General features: G+C 39.3%; 1 protein-coding gene across 3 annotated transcripts in view; it reads left to right on the top strand.

Annotated features, from left to right (window-relative positions):
* Positions 1-260: 260 nt before the first annotated feature.
* Positions 261-17,629, top strand: part of LOC121328823 (arf-GAP with coiled-coil, ANK repeat and PH domain-containing protein 3-like) — a 159,402-nt gene continuing 142,033 nt past the window's right edge. For 2 of the 3 annotated variants that reach the window (XM_041273912.1, XM_041273910.1), the window contains exon 1: positions 263-496. In XM_041273912.1, the coding sequence (XP_041129846.1) occupies positions 450-496 (47 nt within the window). In that variant the 5' untranslated portion in view covers positions 263-449. Of the gene's footprint in view, positions 497-17,629 lie in introns of all 3 variants that reach the window. The other variant, XM_041273911.1, reaches the window with a different exon arrangement.

The following is a 17,629-nucleotide window of genomic DNA, read 5'->3' as shown; positions in this document are numbered from 1 at the left end:
CTTGATCAGCGACAGAGAGAATGAAAATGTAATTGGATTCTCTGGCTTCTTTTCCTATCACAATTAAAGCTAAACACGATGCTTACATGACAGCAACACAACCTAATTGCATTGTTATACGTTTTTTGTACAAGTTTATATTATGTTGGTTTGGGAGATCCCATCTAACCCGCACACTGATAATCTGAACAGCCGCTTGAAGAAAACGTGGAAGCGCCTAAAAAAGTACACTTTTGCGACGATCCCTGATTCGCCCTCCTCCCGTAGATGCACCGAAAAGCGGGGAATCTGGTTACTCTGAAACATATTGTCACTGCTACTGCACTGGAATAACTACGCGCTGCAGAAACGCAGGAGGAATACAGGATTGCTCATATTTAATTACATATCAGTCCCAGGCAATGAGCATTTTACATTAAAGGTTTATGAAGAAGGAATAAGCCTGAACCATGACGATTGATTTTGAAGAATGTATTAAAGATTCTCCCAGATTCAGGTACGATTTGAAAAGGGGTGTGTGTGTGAGTGACTGCCGATGTGAGAGCCCTACATTGCTGCGAGTAGAATATCATGGTTTTGCTCGGCGTTCCCAGCGTACGCTGCTCTTGTCAAAAGGAATAGCAGTACATCAGATTTATAAAATCACGTCGCTGTAGACGGCGGTTGCAAAAATTAACAAACATTTGGAAGCAAATGAACAACGTATTCCCAGCCATATACGGTTTGTCTAGATGTATAATTAAAACTGCAGTATAGCATGATTCATTCTGTTTGGAAAAGAAAGGCTGGCATGCTCTACTGGGTTGTAATCTCAGGTTTTGTAATACAGTTGGTTATTGAATGAAAGAACATGGTTACGTGGGTCCGTGGTTTGCTTCTCTCAGCATTTGTGAATGTGGAGTGTTAATATTGACAATTAAGGCAAATGCATATCGCGTTTGCCGTTCATATATAGAAGTGTTCAATGTTAGGATACTGCACTGCTTTGTGTAAATCAGTTAAAATGCAGTAGAACTGAGATCTACTGCATCGCGGGTCAAACACAGATAGCCTGGATTGCTTTTGTCTTTAAGATCTGTCATGGCAAATGCACAATTCCGGTCTGTAATACTGCAGATAGTACCAGATGCATTGTAGACGTACATTACTGGGAGGAAAACACTGAAAAATAAGATTAGTTGAACCTTGATTTAATACCATGATTATGTGTAGGTGGTGATACTGTATAGCAAACCTATGACATCACCGGACTGTTCACTGATCAGTTCCATATGCTGTCTGATGTTGTGTAGGTGAAAATGTGACCCTCATTTAGAACCCCATTAGGGCTCTGCTGTCAGCTGTCAAAGCTAGCCTGAGTGGAGAGACGCAGGTAGGAGGTGAGGGTGCATTTAGCTTATGCATTAAGTTGTTGCAAATGTGCGTGTAGAGGTTTGCAGGGAAGACAAAAACGTGTTAAATGCGCATTATTATACAAATCAATCCAAATACAGCAGTATGCTAAAAAAAAAACACTTTTGTAGAGAACGTCTTGAGGCGTGTTGGTTGTACAGTTTGCACTAGAGTCAAACTCGCTATAAAACGCTGTTCATTTCTGGGCTGGCGTCCAAACCTGGAGACTCTTAATGGCTCTGTCTCAGTATCTCGTTGGCGTTGTATTGTAGAGCCTGCACAGCGCGTCACGTGTATTTCAATTCCAAGACTGTTGCTTCAGATCGGACATCTTTTTGTGCGTCATAGTGAAACAAATGCCATTCGTTATGTAACAGTCTAATTTTCCGGTTTTGCAGATGATAACAACAGGCACATGGTTAGCGTGTATACTGGCTATTGGTTCGTTTGCAGTCAGTAATGGAAAAAATAAATAAATAAATAAAGAACAGTGGATGTATTTTTAGATGAAACAGAGTAGTATACTGTGAGTCCATAACTCAATCCAAGGCTTGCCCCTTGAGAAGCTAAAGCTACCCTAACACAGATTCACATTGATTTTATTTCCATTTTCACAATGGCAGCTGCATATGGTTCAATAATCCAGGCAGTTGGTACAGTATTTCTTTTTATTTATTTATTTTTTTGGATTTCGCCAATTATTTTTCAGGTTTTCTCTCCAATTTGAAATGCCCAATTATGATGGACTCATCATTATGATTTAAACAAAGCTACTATCAGAATGTGCTCCCAGTATGAACATCAAAATGTATTTCCATGTCAAAAAGATACCTTTGTCTTTCTATTGGGATTTCCTCACCCAGTTTTATTCCTCCTACACAGCTGTTTCTGTTTCAGTTAATGATTGTGTTTCAACCTACATATTGAATTGATGATCATTAGCACCTGTTTGGTATAATTGTTTAATCATACACCTGACTATATGCCTACAAAATCCCTAACTTTGTGCAAGTGTACCTAGAAGAATTGATGCTGTTTTGAAGGCAAAGGGTGAACACACCAAATATGGATTTGATTTAGCTTTTTCTTCTGTTCACTCACTTTGCATTTAGTTAATTGACAAATATAATCTATTAACATGTCTATTTTTGAAAGCATTCTTACTTCACAGCATTTGAATCAAAACATTGGAGGTATTTATAGGTGTTTGACGGCATGACAACTACTTGTTATTGTTTATATATATATATATATATATATATATATATATATATATATATATATATATATATATATATATATATATATATATAGTAGTTGTCATGCCGTCAAACACCTATAAATACCTCCAATGTTTTGATTCAAACACAGGCTCCCTTGAGAAAGATATGTACAACATATCGAAACGTTGGGCAGCTGGCTCTTTGAGCTAATATATATATATATATATATATATATATATATATATATATATATATATATATATATATATACACATATATATACAGTACTGTGCAAAAGTTTTAGGCAGGTGTGAAAAAATGATGTGAAGTAAGAATGCTTTCAAAAATAGACATGTTAATAGATTATATTTGTCAGTTAACTAAATGCAAAGTGAGTGAACAGAAGAAAAAGCTAAATCAAATCCATGTTTGGTGTGATCACCCTTTGCCTTCAAAACAGCATCAATTCTTCTAGGTACACTTGCACAAAGTTAGGGATCAATCAATTCAATATGTAGGTTGAAACACAATCATTAACTGAAACAGAAACAGCTGTGTAGGAGGAATAAAACTGGGTGAGGAACAGCCAACCTCAGCTAACAAGGTGAGGTTGCTGAAGACAGTTTACTTTCAAAAGTCATACACCATGGCAATACTGAGCACAGCAACAAGACACAAGGTAGTTACACTGCATCAGCAAGGTCTCTCCTATTCAGAAATTTCAAAGCAGACAGGGGTTTCCAGATGTGCTGTCCAAGCTCTTTTGAAGAAGCACAAAGAAACGGGCAACACTGAGGACCGTAGACGCAGTGGTCGGCCAAGGAAACTTACTGCAGCAGATGAAAAACACATCATGCTTACTTCCCTTCACAATTGGAAGATGTCCAGCAGTGCCATCAGCTCAGAATTGGCAGAAAACAGTGGGACCCTACTACACCCATCTACCGTCTGGAGAAGTCTGGTCAGAAGTGGCCTTCATGAAAGACTTGCAGCCAAAAAGCCATACCTCCAACGTGGAAACAAGGCCAAGCGACTCAACTGTGCACGAAAACACAGGAACTGGGGTGCAGAAAAATGTCAGCAGGTGCTCTGGACTGATGAGTCAAAATTTGAAATATTTGACTGTAGCAGAAAGCAGTTTGTTCGCTGAAGGGCTGGAGAGCGGTACACACATGAGTGTCTGCAGGCAACAGTGAAGCATGGTGGAGGTTCCTTGCAAGTTTGGGGCTGCATTTCTGCAAATGGAGTTGGGGATTTGGTCAGAATTAATGGTCTCCTCAATGCTGAGAAGTACAGGCAGATACTTATCCATCATGCAATACCATCAGGGAGGCATCTGATTGGCCCCAAATTTATTCTGCAGCATGACAACGACCCCAAACATACAGTGAAAGTCATTAAGAACTATCTTCAGCGTAAAGAAGAACAAGGAGTCCTGGAAGTGATGGTATGGCCCCCACAGAGCCCTGATCTCAACAACATCAAGTCTGTCTGGGATTACATGAAGAGAGAGAAGCAACTGAGGCTGCCTAAATCCACAGAAGAACTGTGGTTAGTTCTCCAAGATGTTTGGGCCAACCTACCTGCCGAGTTCCTTCAAAAACTGTGTGCAAGTGTACCTAGAAGAATTGATGCTGTTTTGAAGGCAAAGGGTGGTCACACCAAATATGGATTTGATGTAGATTTTTCTTCTGTTCACTCACTTTGCATTTTGTTAATTGATAAATATAAACTATTAACATGTCTATTTTTGAAAGCATTCTTACTTTACAGCATTTTTTCACACCTGCCTAAAACTTTTGCACAGTACTCTGTGTGTGTGTGTGTGTGTGTGTGTGTGTGTGTATGTGTATGTGTATATATATATATATATATATATATATATATATATATATATATATATATATATATATATATATATAGCTCTGGAAAAAATTAAGAGACCACTGCAAAATTATCAGTTTCTCTGGTTTTACTATTTATAGGTATGTGTTTGGGTAAAATGAACATTTTTGTTTTATTCTATAAACTACTGACAACATTTCTCCCAAATTCCAAATAAAAATATTGTCATTTAGAGCATTTATTTGCAGAAAATGACAACCGGTCAAAATAACAAAAAAGATGCAGTGTTGTCAGACCTCGAATAATGCAAAGAAAATAAGTTCATATTCATTTTTAAACAACACAATACTAATTTTTTAACTTAGGAAGAGTTCAGAAATCAATATTTGGTGGAATAACCCTGATTTTCAATCACAGCTTTCATGCGTCTTGGCATGCTCTCCACCAGTCTTTCACATTGATGTTGGGTGACTTTATGCCACTCCTGGCGCAAAAATTCAAGCAGCTTGGCTTTGTTTGATGGCTTGTGACCATCCATCTTCCTCTTGATCACATTCCAGAGGTTTTCAATGGGGTTCAGGTCTGGAGATTGGGCTGGCCATGACAGGGTCTTGATCTGGTGGTCCTCCATCCACACCTTGATTGACCTGGCTGTGTGGCATGGAGCATTGTCCTGCTGGAAAAAACAATCCTCAGAGTTGGGGAACATTGTCAGAACAGAAGGAAGCAAGTTTTCTTCCAGGACAACCTTGTACTTGGCTTGATTCATGCATCCTTCACAAAGACAAATCTGCCCGATTCTAGCCTTGCTGAAGCACCCCCAGATCATCACCGATCCTCCACCACATTTCACAGTGGGTGTGAGACACTGTGGCTTGCAGGCCTCTCCAGGTCTCCATCTAACCATTAGACGACCAGGTGTTGGTCAAAGCTGAAAATTGGACTCATCAGAGAAGATGACCTTACTCCAGTCCTCTACGGTCCAATCCTTATGGTCTTTTGCAAACCTCAGCCTGGCTCTTCTTTGCTTCTCATTGATGAAGGGCTTTTTTCTAGCTTTGCACGACTTCAGCCCTGCCCCTAGGAGCCTGTTTCAAACCGTCCTCGCCGTGCACTTCACCCCAGCTGCCGTTTGCCATTCTTTTTGTAGGTCACTTGATGTCATCCTACGGTTGCTGCGTGACGTTCGAATGAGTTGGCGGTCATCCCGGTCAGTAGAGAGTTGTTTTCGCCCTCTGCTGGTCTGTAGCTTTGTTGTCCCCAATGTGTGCTGCTTGACCTTGTTCTTATGAACCGCCGTCTTTGAAATTTTAAGGATGGAAGCAACCCGATGCTCACTGTATCCCTCTGCCAGTAAAGCCAGAATTGAACCCTTCTTTTCCTCACTCAAAACTTTTCTTTTCAACTCTTTGGGCATGGTCAATAGTTATTTTTTGATTCCAATTACTTTTGAGGTACTACTAGCACTGTTTTGCCATCCAGCTGGTCCTATTGCAAGAGGATAGTGATGACCACAGGAGTGGTTTTTATACTTTTCCTCGTTAAATAAGATTTGGTTCAGGTGATCCCCTAATCAGTACCTCATTCAGTAGAATGAGGTGTGCCTGTGTTGGAATTCAACAGACACTGGAATGGAATGGCTGCCATACATGTAGAGATGCTGATTTAAGAAAAATTTGCAGTGGTCTTTTAATTTTTTCCAGAGCTGTGTGTGTGTGTGTGTGTGTGTGTGTGTGTGTGTGTGTGTGTGTGTGTGTGTATATATATATATATATATACACACATACAGAAACATGAAAAATAAATTTTTTCATTTTTCATGACACTGGTTAGATTTCTTTTGAAAACGGTTCTTTTATTTTATAACTCAAACTAATAAGCTTAACTTCATCAGTTTTGACATTTCTGAGAAAGAAAAGTACAGTAATCACCCGAATTCTGCTCACTTATCCTCTCAGACCCCCCATACAGTATACTGCACAAAACAGAGTGCATATGCTCTGAAAAGGGTGATCTATCTTACTTCTATCAAACACAGACACAGATGCGAGTGAGTGCTGTAGGAAATTGAACATGTAAAAATGAGACTGCACTCCACCAGTTTAGGGAGGTAACAACCTGGCTGTTTTAAATGTGGCAGTCTGCCTGGTTAAGATTAAATGTGACAGTCTGCCTGGTTAAGTTTGTCAGGCACCTCTGCTCTGTTGGAGAGTTTTCTGTGAGTTAAGATGCCCAGTTGACCTCCCTGTGTCTTATGGTAGGAGAGTTACTTCTTGTGAGAAACAAGAAGAGAAGACAGGGTCATCTGTACAAATGAATGTAATATAAATCATATCAATTAAAGAAAAGAACACGACCGATAGAGTGTGGTTATCCATGCCTTTAAGGAACATGTACAGGAATCTTCAGAAATCTGTACAAAGCTAATTTGCCTCCTCATAGTGACTCCATGGAATTGCAGGAGATTAATAAGCACACTCACTCAGATGCTGCTTCAGATCAATCCGTCAGCTCATCTCTGGAAGCACAGCATGACTCATAAGCTTTTAATGGCTTAAAACCTTTACAAAGCTTGCTTTCCAGCAGATCAACACAATGAAACGAGGTGAATTTTACTTGCCGTACATGTGTTGTATTGTAAGCTGTATTGAGTGTGTGAACACTGTTTATAAAACAAACTGTGCAATGAGTATCCTATCGGCATCAGCAGGTTGGTGCTGGACTCGATTCAGAGCTCCTGTATCAGTAACTACCAGATCAGCAGTGTAATCCTTGCCCAGCAAATCCAAAGCATGGGCTACACGTGTCTCCAAAGCCAGCAGTAGTGAAATACATTGTGATGAGACTGCACAACCCTAATTATGTTTAAAGCAGAACACATCTGTATAGTGGTGCACAAAACTGCAGGTATTGGACATTTGAATACATGTGTGTTCTATCTGCATGTGATTATTTAGCAGTGTTTGTATTTTGGTGATCTGTAACATTTAAGTTGAACTTTCTTATAAATTATTTTAAAGTAAAATTCATAGTTTTTTACCCTTATTTTGAATAAAGTGTATTTACTACAGTGCAATTCTGTAAGTGGCCCAGATCGCCCCAAATCTCAGAAATTGGAGGTTGGGCATTGTCCTGCTGGAACTACAACTCTCATGGTGCAGCTTAGTACCTAATGAGGATCAACAGTATTGCAGATCCCAAAGGGAATCACAGTTTTGTAAGCCTGACTGAATATTCTCCTACCCAGTATTTATTTCCAAGTACCTAACAATTTGCATCAGAAGATAAGTAAATGTAGGAATGAGAGAAGGCCTGTTGATGCTTGTCTGACCAGTTCCTGGCAGCTAATTTCCTCTCTTTGTCAAGTCAGGTCTTAAAGTATCTCCGTGACTCAGCACCAAATCAAAATGATGCTATGAGATTTTCTTTTGATGAACAGTGTTGTTCATATGTTAAAAATGTTGCAACGAAACATTAGGCTTTGGAAACAGCAATTAAAATCTAAGCCAAATAATACCTCTCGGTTTGTGTTTTAATGCTTGTTTGTTTTGTTTCAAGACCCATGCGTTCCAGTGCAGTCTTTGTGGTGGATCATGATCTCACTGTTGAACAGATGTGTTCTCTTACCTCTGAGCTCCATTAACATGAGATGGGTATTTGCTGTTCATCATACTGTTTAGAGCAGCTGGTAATGGAACAGACTCAGATAGCTTCAACTGGAAAGTTGTTTAAAAGCTCATTCTTATTCATGTTAACAAAACCTATATGTGGCAGAGCAAAGCTCTGCCCTTTTTAAATTGGCAGGGATGGGGTTAATTTCCTCTACCTGCCTGGGTTTATTATGTTCAGGTGGCTGGGGTTGATTAGTTGATTAAATGATTAACTTAACGATCAATCAGCGCCCAGCCACCTGACATAAAAGGAGGCCTCTGCTTCCCATTAGGAGGAGGGAACTGAGGAAGTTGGTTGTTGGTTGTTGGTTGTTGGTTGTTGGTTGTTGGTTGTTGGTTGTTGGTTGTTGGTTGTTGGTTGTTGGTGAATTTTGCTAAATCCAGTGAAGGCATTGCCCAGCCTGGAAACCTTTATTTTTGTTTTTGCTTTATTTGTGTTTGAATATCTGTTATGTTGCCCTTGTGCACCTTTATTTTTGTTTATTTATAATAAAATTAGTATTTTTTTGAACTGCAGTCTGTCTCTGGGCCTCTATCCACTAGCCAGCCTGCCACACTATATTAAAATGAAACACTGTGAACCAGATGATTGACCATGGTGTTACAGTAAATTCAGTCCCTATCATTGATGTCATTCCATCCCCCTGTTACTAAAGCAACAGATGGCGGATTAGAGGGCTTTACAGGCTGGGCAGGTAAGTGCTTTCTGTACAGACAAGGTCAACTACTAAAGGAATGAGTTCTAGCACCATTCAAAACTGGTTCACAGGGAGTTCTTTGTTAAACATATACAGTATGTTGAGAACCGCTTGTCCATTTGAGATTGCTAAGGTCGGGTTATTGAAAGCATCAGACATGTGGGCATATCAAGACTGTCTGAATGTTTCACTTTCATTTTTACAGACATCTTGAGAACTGCTTGTCCAAATGTGATGAAACTGTCTGTGTCTCCCAAAATGTAATTGTGTGTAAGATACATAATACAATGTGCATCTCTTCTGTGTAATCTTTTACTCATCTTTTTATAGGATGAGAGAGAGAATATGTTCTTTTCAAAAGTACAGTGCCTTATCTGCTTCAAACTAAAAAAGCTTAACTTAAGCTGATCTAATGCTTTTTAATAAGCTGCAGTAAACAGTCCTGGTTCTTCAAGGTGAAGCCCTCGTTTGTCATCGGTTTCATGTCTTGATTTTCATATCATTTCCATTGCTTTGCATCCCAGCTGGTTGTGAAGGGAGTACCCGCTGGAGTCTTTGTCCAAGGAGAGGTTCTTCTTATTATTCCAGTGTTATTGTTGCCCACTGCCATTGACAGAGGCTTGGGCACTCATCCAAGACTGGAATTTCACGTACAGAGCCTTTCCCAGTTCTGGCAGTGCACTTGGTGAGGTAGCCATTTATAGTTAGATGTTTATTTTTCAGGCTCTGGTCCAGATCTCCTTCAATAAAGGAGTTTTTTTTTTCTTTTGTTGCTCGTCTATACAAACTCACTAGAAACCCAAACCCTTGGGTAACATAACATCTCCACCATACACACCAGCTGTCATTCAAGGCTAAACAGTAGGTACAAGCCAGACTTGAGGAAATAGTTGAGGCGTCCGCAAGTTTGTACAGACCAGTGTTGGCCGATTTAAATAAAGTCAATTTAAATCAATGATTTAAATCATGGTTTCATTTACTACCTGTTTTATATAGTTTCTCAAGGAAAAGACATGAAAAGTATGTTTTAAAAAATCTTTTATTAACACAAGCATCTTTATGCCTGTCTGTTAGGGCTGTATTCTGATCACAGCGCAAACGCGAGTGCAACCATGAACATCGCTTGCCCCCGATTCTGTGACGCATCAAGGGAGTGAAGAAACAAAAACAAAATACTGCACTGAAATAGTATTCTGAAGACTTGCCTTGTCTTGCCCAGTTATAGAGCGCCTGCCCCATCATTAACATATTCCCAGAAGTGATTCTGATGAACGACTGAGCACTGTGTTAAGACCCGCTGAAACCAGGTTTATTTAGTGGTGAAATCAGGAACTTTAACAATTGAACACACTGTAAAAAAACAAAACAAATTCTTGTAGTTCGCATTTGGAAGATGCCACAATGAGAAATAATTTGCTTTATTTATGTATTCATTTAAGAGTGAGTAATTTAGTTTGGTATGTAGCTATTCACAAACCACCATTTCCAACATCCTTAAATTTACAGTTTGGAGATACTGGAGAGCTACAACTGTGGTACTTCAAAAAAAAATATATATATATACAGCTGGATCTGTGGCTGTGTGCATACACCGTTCTGTCTCACGCAGTGTATGTACAGCTGGATCTGTGGCTGTGTGCAGACACCGGTCTGTCTCATGCAGTGTATATAGAGCTGGATCTGTGGCTGTGTGCAGACACCAGTCTGTCTCATGCAGTGTATATAGAGCTGGATCTGTGGCTGTGTGCAGACACCAGTCTGTCTCATGCAGTGTATATAGAGCTGGATCTGTGGCTGTGTGCAGACACCAGTCTGTCTCATGCAGTGTATATAGAGCTGGATCTGTGGCTGTGTGCAGACACCAGTCTGTCTCATGCAGTGTATATAGAGCTGGATCTGTGGCTGTGTGCAGACACCAGTCTGTCTCATGCAGTGTATATAGAGCTGGATCTGTGGCTGTGTGCAGACACCAGTCTGTCTCATGCAGTGTATATAGAGCTGGATCTGTGGCTGTGTGCAGACACCAGTCTTTCTCATGCAGTGTATATAGAGCTGGATCTGTGGCTGTGTGCAGACACCGGGCTGTCTCATGCAGTGTATATACAGCAGGATCTGTGGCTGTGTGCAGGTACATGCATACATGCCTAGTAGGGCTGGTCTTCACCATATGATGCGTATCACAATACAGGAAATGAAGCACAATGCATAAAAATCACACAGTGGTCTCATTTGTGTGTGCAAGTATTTGAAATAACACTGGTAAAGCACTTTTGGTCAAGTAAGCTTCACGGCCTGTTTTACTGTTGTTTCCTGTTTATTCTTTAAAACATTTCTTTAAAACAAAATTACAAATCAGGGCCAAAAAAAATTGACCGCCAAATTCAATTGCTGGAGCCACTTCAGGAGCAAGTTGGTTGCTGTCATATTCAACTGCTTAAAATACAACAACTTGTTAAGACACTAAAGTGATACTAAAACAGTAACTTCATGTCAGTACTCACTTGTTTGTTGCCACATTCTGCTGAGTGGTTAATCAATGCAGCTGGTGACTGCAATGAACTGCAATGACTGCGCCTCTAATTGTGTACAGTGTAACATATGAAACAGCATGCTGCAGCTCCCATGCTCAGCGTTAGTGATGTCCTGATCTGTTACCATGTAACACAGACAGCTCTTATGATAACATGTTACCATTTATTTTTCAGTCGAAACAAGTTTCGATTGTTGGTTGGTTCTGCTGTTTACAATATTAAATACTAAATGTTCACACAGGCTTTTAAAGGGAGAGGCAGCAGACAGGTTCCAATGGGCCTAACCCTGAAAAAACTTTACCAATTTTGATTTGAATCATTTTCCAGGTCTGGAGCCATGAAAATTTGAGACTTACACATTTTCCACACAGCGTAACTCTTATAGAGCATGAGGCGAGTGCACAGTGGATTTTAAAGCGGCTGGAGCAAGTTGAATTGCGCTGTCGCCCTGACAAAAACACCCAGAACACAGTGTGTGGAAGGTGAGGCTGCTGAGGTACATGCTAATAAATACTAGTCTATAATTATCAGTGTAGACACAAATGAATGCATGATCATGTTTTTCTTAAAAACAAACAAACAGTGTATCGATACAGGGGTCAGTGTATTGATAATCGTATTGTTAAAAATAATATCCCGGTTAACGTGTGAATTGATGAATCGGCACACCCGTAATGCCTGGCAGTCCTGTTTGTTGTCACGGTTTGAACCCTGTCATGACGCCATGATCCTGGAAGGATGTGTGAATGACATCACATGTTCACAGACCTTACATCCCAGGTTAAAGGTCTAATTTGTATGTGCAAGTATTTGCAATAACACTGGTAAAGCACTTTTGGTCAAGTAAGCTTCACGGCCTGTTTTGCTGTTGTTTCCTGTTCCTCGGAATGCAGGAACCCATCCTATTGCACAGTGAACAATAGCTCTTTGAGGGAGGATTTACATTGCAGTGTGTGTGTACAGCTGTGAAGATCTCATTCTCCTGCTCTGCTCCTAATCAAAGTGGGTGGGATTATCTTGAGCCCCGAGTTCATTTTATTAAGCACCACTGTATAGTTTAATAATCCTCTCGACTTTCTTTACCACAAATTGTTAGATTAGTCGAGAATTATTATTATTAATAATATATTTATATATATATATATATATATATATATATATATATATATATATATATATATTATATATAAATAATTAAATGAAGTTTGTTAAGAATTGTAAGCCCCATCAGTTACAGCATAAATGACTCAATAATCAGTGGGTACATGCATCGTTCCTGCCTTAAGGATACTGAATCTAAGTTTAGCATTAGTGAGTGTTTTATATAGATCAAATGCTTTTACAGCACTGTACTAGCTGGATCCCAATACTACAGTATTCTGTGATTAATAGTGTGCTCAAGCTGCAGTGCATACAGTTTTCATGCTTGGATGTTTCTATGAAAGCTTGTGGTGCTTATAACTTCTGAACACCTTGCTGGATTGATCTGAAAATGTGAATTTGACTTCATAATGGCAGGGGAATAAAACTCCCAAAGCTACAGATTTTTGTAATGGTTTCCCAAAACCCAGCCACTTATGAGTCACATGACCGTGTTAGGCAAACCTCTTACTAGTTGTGTGAACCAAAATATTCTTCTTTACGTAATGTCAGTAAAGGACGTTTAATTCTAGATCACCCTGCTGAACTTCCTGCAACTGGTCGTGAGTGGCAGGAATTGTCCCACTGTATTTAAGTCTTCTTATTGATACCCAGCTGGTGCATCAGACCCAGCACAGCTTTACAGCAACAAAATCAATAAGGAGTGTAGGCAACAGCCACTTCACTGAAGTAATGACTGTGGACATTTTACGGAAAAGGAATGTTAAAATAATTTTTTACCATACAAATACTTAATTATAACAGATTAAGAAATGTAAGAACAATTGAAATATACATCGCAGGGCTTCGTATACGATGCTGTGCTGTTGTACTTTAGCTGCACGTGGCAATACTGGACAACAGCTTACTTGTAAACTTTCAAATATTCTGCTTTCTTCCCCAATGGAAATCAGTTTTAAGAGAGATTAATGTGATTGATATAAGGGTGAGGTAATCACAAAGTGACGTTATCAGAAGCCTGTCCCTGGTGACTCTTATTGCATTCTTATTGTATATTCCAACACCACCAGTTATTTCTTCTTTCTATAATATATAGCTGGTGAATAAATGTGACGGGACATCCCTTCAGCGTGTGAAGGAAGTGTGTGTGCCTGTGTGCAACACTGTGTTAGAAATACATCTCCAAATCAAAGGCTCCCAGGCTTGACAACCATGTGTGGTTGTGGGTCAGCACACAGGAAACACTGTCTATTTATAGAAACTTTCTCTGGTATTTATGAGTAAAACAGACAGAAAATAACAGGGATGGAGTTTTTTTTTTATTTTTAGGAATGTTTCTGGCAGTGACACAATGTGAGTTTTGACAGCAGAAACCTGTTTATCCACTTAGGAACCTTTAATTAGCAGGCTCACATTTGCAGTCCGTTTGGTGGCATCTCTGTAGAAAATAACAGGACTATAGCAGGGCTGTCATTTGATTGATAATGGCAGTACTGTGGTGTGTTAAGAGCTAATAGTGGAACTCCCGAGTCAATAAAGCCTCTACTGGAGGTCAAGGGCATTGTTTGAATGAAGGAGTTCCATTATTACTGAGGAACATGTCCCAGCACAGCCACTATCACTATTAGACTGCAACTTTATAAAGTCCTTTATTTACTTTTGTTTGTGTGAAATAATCATTGCAGGCCACTGCAAGAGAAACCTTGGAGAGTAGACCGCATGATCTATGTGTTATAACTGCACCATAGTCTTAGATTATATCCATAATTTGATGTGTTTATGTAAAATGCTTTAAGAAAAATGTTATAGCAGAGTGAAAGTGCCATTTGTACCATAGCACAGCAGAAAGCAGTATTCTACTTGATTGGCACTGAAAATGTTAAAGGAGTCTGCAGGCATCACAGTGACAGCTCTACAAACGCACGAGTTCGGGTCTCTAAATAGTCTTCTTGAACCTCGTTTGTTGGCGCCTGTGTTTGTTTGCACAGAAGGCTAAACGACTGAAGAATGTAGCAGTCTTCATTATCAGAAAGACCTTGTTTGTTTCCGTTCTGACAGGTTGTTTGAGCTGTACACATGTTCCCCTTCATCCCCTATTAAAACCTACTTGTTGCTGCAGCACATCATTCTGTGTAACTGCAGTACTGGCAGCAGTTGTTCTTTGACTCAAAGAAAAATAAAAGCTGTAAAAAGAATTGGATCTGTTTGCTCACAAATGGTGTTTTTGTTATACTGATAACGTTTTAAACAAAATGAATGACAAGCATTCCGACTGTAAATCTCTCAGGACAGATATTGGCAGTGTGTTGTTGTAGCTTTTAAATGCATTTGAATTAAACAAAGCAAGCTTCATAAACACAATGCTTACCGACTGTTTGTTTAAAATAGCCAAAGCAATATTCAAACCGAGCTGCTTATCAGCTGCTGGCAGTATCAAGAAAGAGCGCAAAGTACCGTGACAGAGATATTAGCAAAGCAGAACCAGGGAGGCAGGGACTTCTAGAGTTAATGAAGAGGCCATCATTTACTGTTTGTTTTGTTTTTTTTTTTTTTTTTTTTTTAAAGCTTTGCATGGAGATGGCTTATAGCAAACCGCATAACAACACTGTGTATTTATAGCCTAATTAATCTCATTTACGTTTGCTTACTTTTAGAGCAAAACATTTTTTAAAGCAGTTTGTGTGTTGTTTTTGTTCACTAACCTATTTATGGATGTGTAAATGCTTTTTCTGTAGATGTTCGCAAATCTGACTTTTTCACATACCCGCCTATCCCCCAGTCCACAGGGGGTCAGATATGCGGCATTGTACTGGAATTAGAGTGGAGTAAAAGCTCTGAAAGTATAGCCCTCAGTGTCTTCTAAATGTACCACTTTTGAAAGTTTTTTAGTTACATGAAACACACTGAAATAAAACTGCACAAAATTCCTTTTACTCATACCATGCTGTTATTTAGATCAGTATTACTCCCAAGTTGCAACAGTGTGTCTTCAAATTGCAACATTTTAGGAACGTCAATCAACAAATTATTTGTCTTCCTCCGTTTGCCTGAAAATAGTACCTTGTTCAGTTTAAAAATGTTACTAGTATGTGTTTGAGAATAAAACAATATTCTTTCAAGATCGTAGTTCTGGATGATGTACATATATGATTTAATTATATTAATAATCTAATGCTATTTAATTTCAATTGGAAAACAACACTATTATTTGTACTATATTACAGTAAAAAAAAATATTGAGAGTAAAATAATTCCTGTACCCGAAATGAGCTATTCCAGCATGCAGAGTGAGTGTTCTGTGCAGGAGAATGAGTGTTATTGATTTCAGATGTCATGTATGCATTGCTGTCCCTTGTGCTTTTTGACAAAGTCGTTTAGAAAGTCTGTTATATGAGCAAGTATGAACTTTGTAAAACACTGAATACATCTATTTGTGTTCCAGTACTGGAATATTTGTTCCAGAATATCAAAGCAGTCAAATAACACCAGAGTAAAAATAACGTAAAAGCTAGCCGAATCATAAGATACTTATCAGTAAATTCTTGAATATTTAGTCGTGATTTCTGAAGACTTTCAGCATATACAATCAACTCAATTCATGTCTCTTTAATATGTAATAAGCTGTCAAATGTGCTGACACAAAGCATACAAATGGAAGATGTTTCTGAATTTAGCAAACAGCTGTGTATATGCAGTTAATAATATGAGTGAAGGTACAGTTTCTGAAGATTTCTATACCCTAACGCAGTGGTGTATTCTAACTCTGAATAGGGTGTTGCTAATATATGAATCAGTTAGTTCGCTATTCCTGGAATCATTCTTGAGCTTGCTTAAGGATGACAGCACCAGATGGGCTAGTTTCTACAAGTTCAGTCTTGATTGGATTTTCCTTTCAGAATTGTCCTTCTTCATTTGCTTTGGGTTTATGTTGCCATGGCTACCAATATGACGTTAGACACTGTGGTACTCTAATATGATTTTATAATTTGAGATGTTGTGTTGGTCTGCTCAACCCTGTTTGTTTGCCATTTTCACAAGTCCCAGGGATTAAAGATGGAGTCTGAGCTCTTCTACCCATGACTTTGCTGGAGCTTCCAATTACATTTTCTTTCTGTGGTGCTTGCAGTCATTCTGAGAGGTTTTAATTGCAATTGTATTGTAATTGAGTCTGTGTTCAGATGCTTTGACCGCGAGTTCAGAAGCTGCTCTTCAGTTCTAGTTTTCTGCCATGTGTAATGTAAGCTAGATCTGCCAAAGTGGCTGTATATTAGTAAGGGCCAGCGCCCCCTAGTGAACAGCAGTGTGTTTATATTAGTAAGGGCCAGCGCCCCCTAGTGTACAGCAGCGTGTTTATATTAGTAAGGGCCAGCGCCCCCTAGTGTACAGCAGTGTGTTTATATTAGTAAGGGCCAGCGCCCCCTAGTGTACAGCAGCGTGTTTATATTAGTAAGGGCCAGCGCCCCCTAGTGTACAGCAGCGTGTTTATATTAGTAAGGGCCAGCGCCCCCTAGTGTACAGCAGCGTGTTTATATTAGTAAGGGCCAGCGTCCCCTAGTTTACAGCAGCATGTTTATATTAGTAAGGGCCAGTGCCCCCTAGTGTACAGCAGCGTGTTTATATTAGTAAGGGCCAGCGCCCCCTAGTGTACAGCAGCGTGTTTATATTAGTAAGGGCCAGTGCCATCTAGTGAACCAATAAGCATTATAAGATGACAGTAGCTTCTTGCTCTTTTAAATTCTACATTTAGTTTTGTCAAATTGTGACATCCCAGTGTCTGTGTACACTGAGATGCTACAGAAAGAGAGGGTCTTGGGAATGGAATGTTCATTTGTGATGGGACTGACCTCCTTTACATGGATATGCATTCAGTCTTCCTCAATCCCATGCCTCACTGAAAGAGAAGTGACGATTGAATCCTGCTTTAAATACTAGCAGCTGTTTGCTAGACCAACATTTACTGTTGCTTACTGTTTATGTTGTAATAAACTCCTTTCTGTTCCTTCCTTGTGTGGTCTGCTTGTTAATTGATAAACATCTAACAGTACGTGCTGGTCTGTACTGCATCTCTGTCTGTAGAAATAGGTGGGATTTTTTTTTATTATAATAATTTTAGTAAGGTAGTCAATACAAAAGAGCAGCAGGATGACTATAGAGTTAAAGATCGGTGG

This window comes from Polyodon spathula, chromosome 16 (assembly GCF_017654505.1).
Source record: "Polyodon spathula isolate WHYD16114869_AA chromosome 16, ASM1765450v1, whole genome shotgun sequence".
NCBI classification, from domain to species: domain Eukaryota; kingdom Metazoa; phylum Chordata; class Actinopteri; order Acipenseriformes; family Polyodontidae; genus Polyodon; species Polyodon spathula.
Note: the sequence above shows the minus strand (reverse complement) of the source record. Positions and strands in the feature narration are given on the sequence as shown.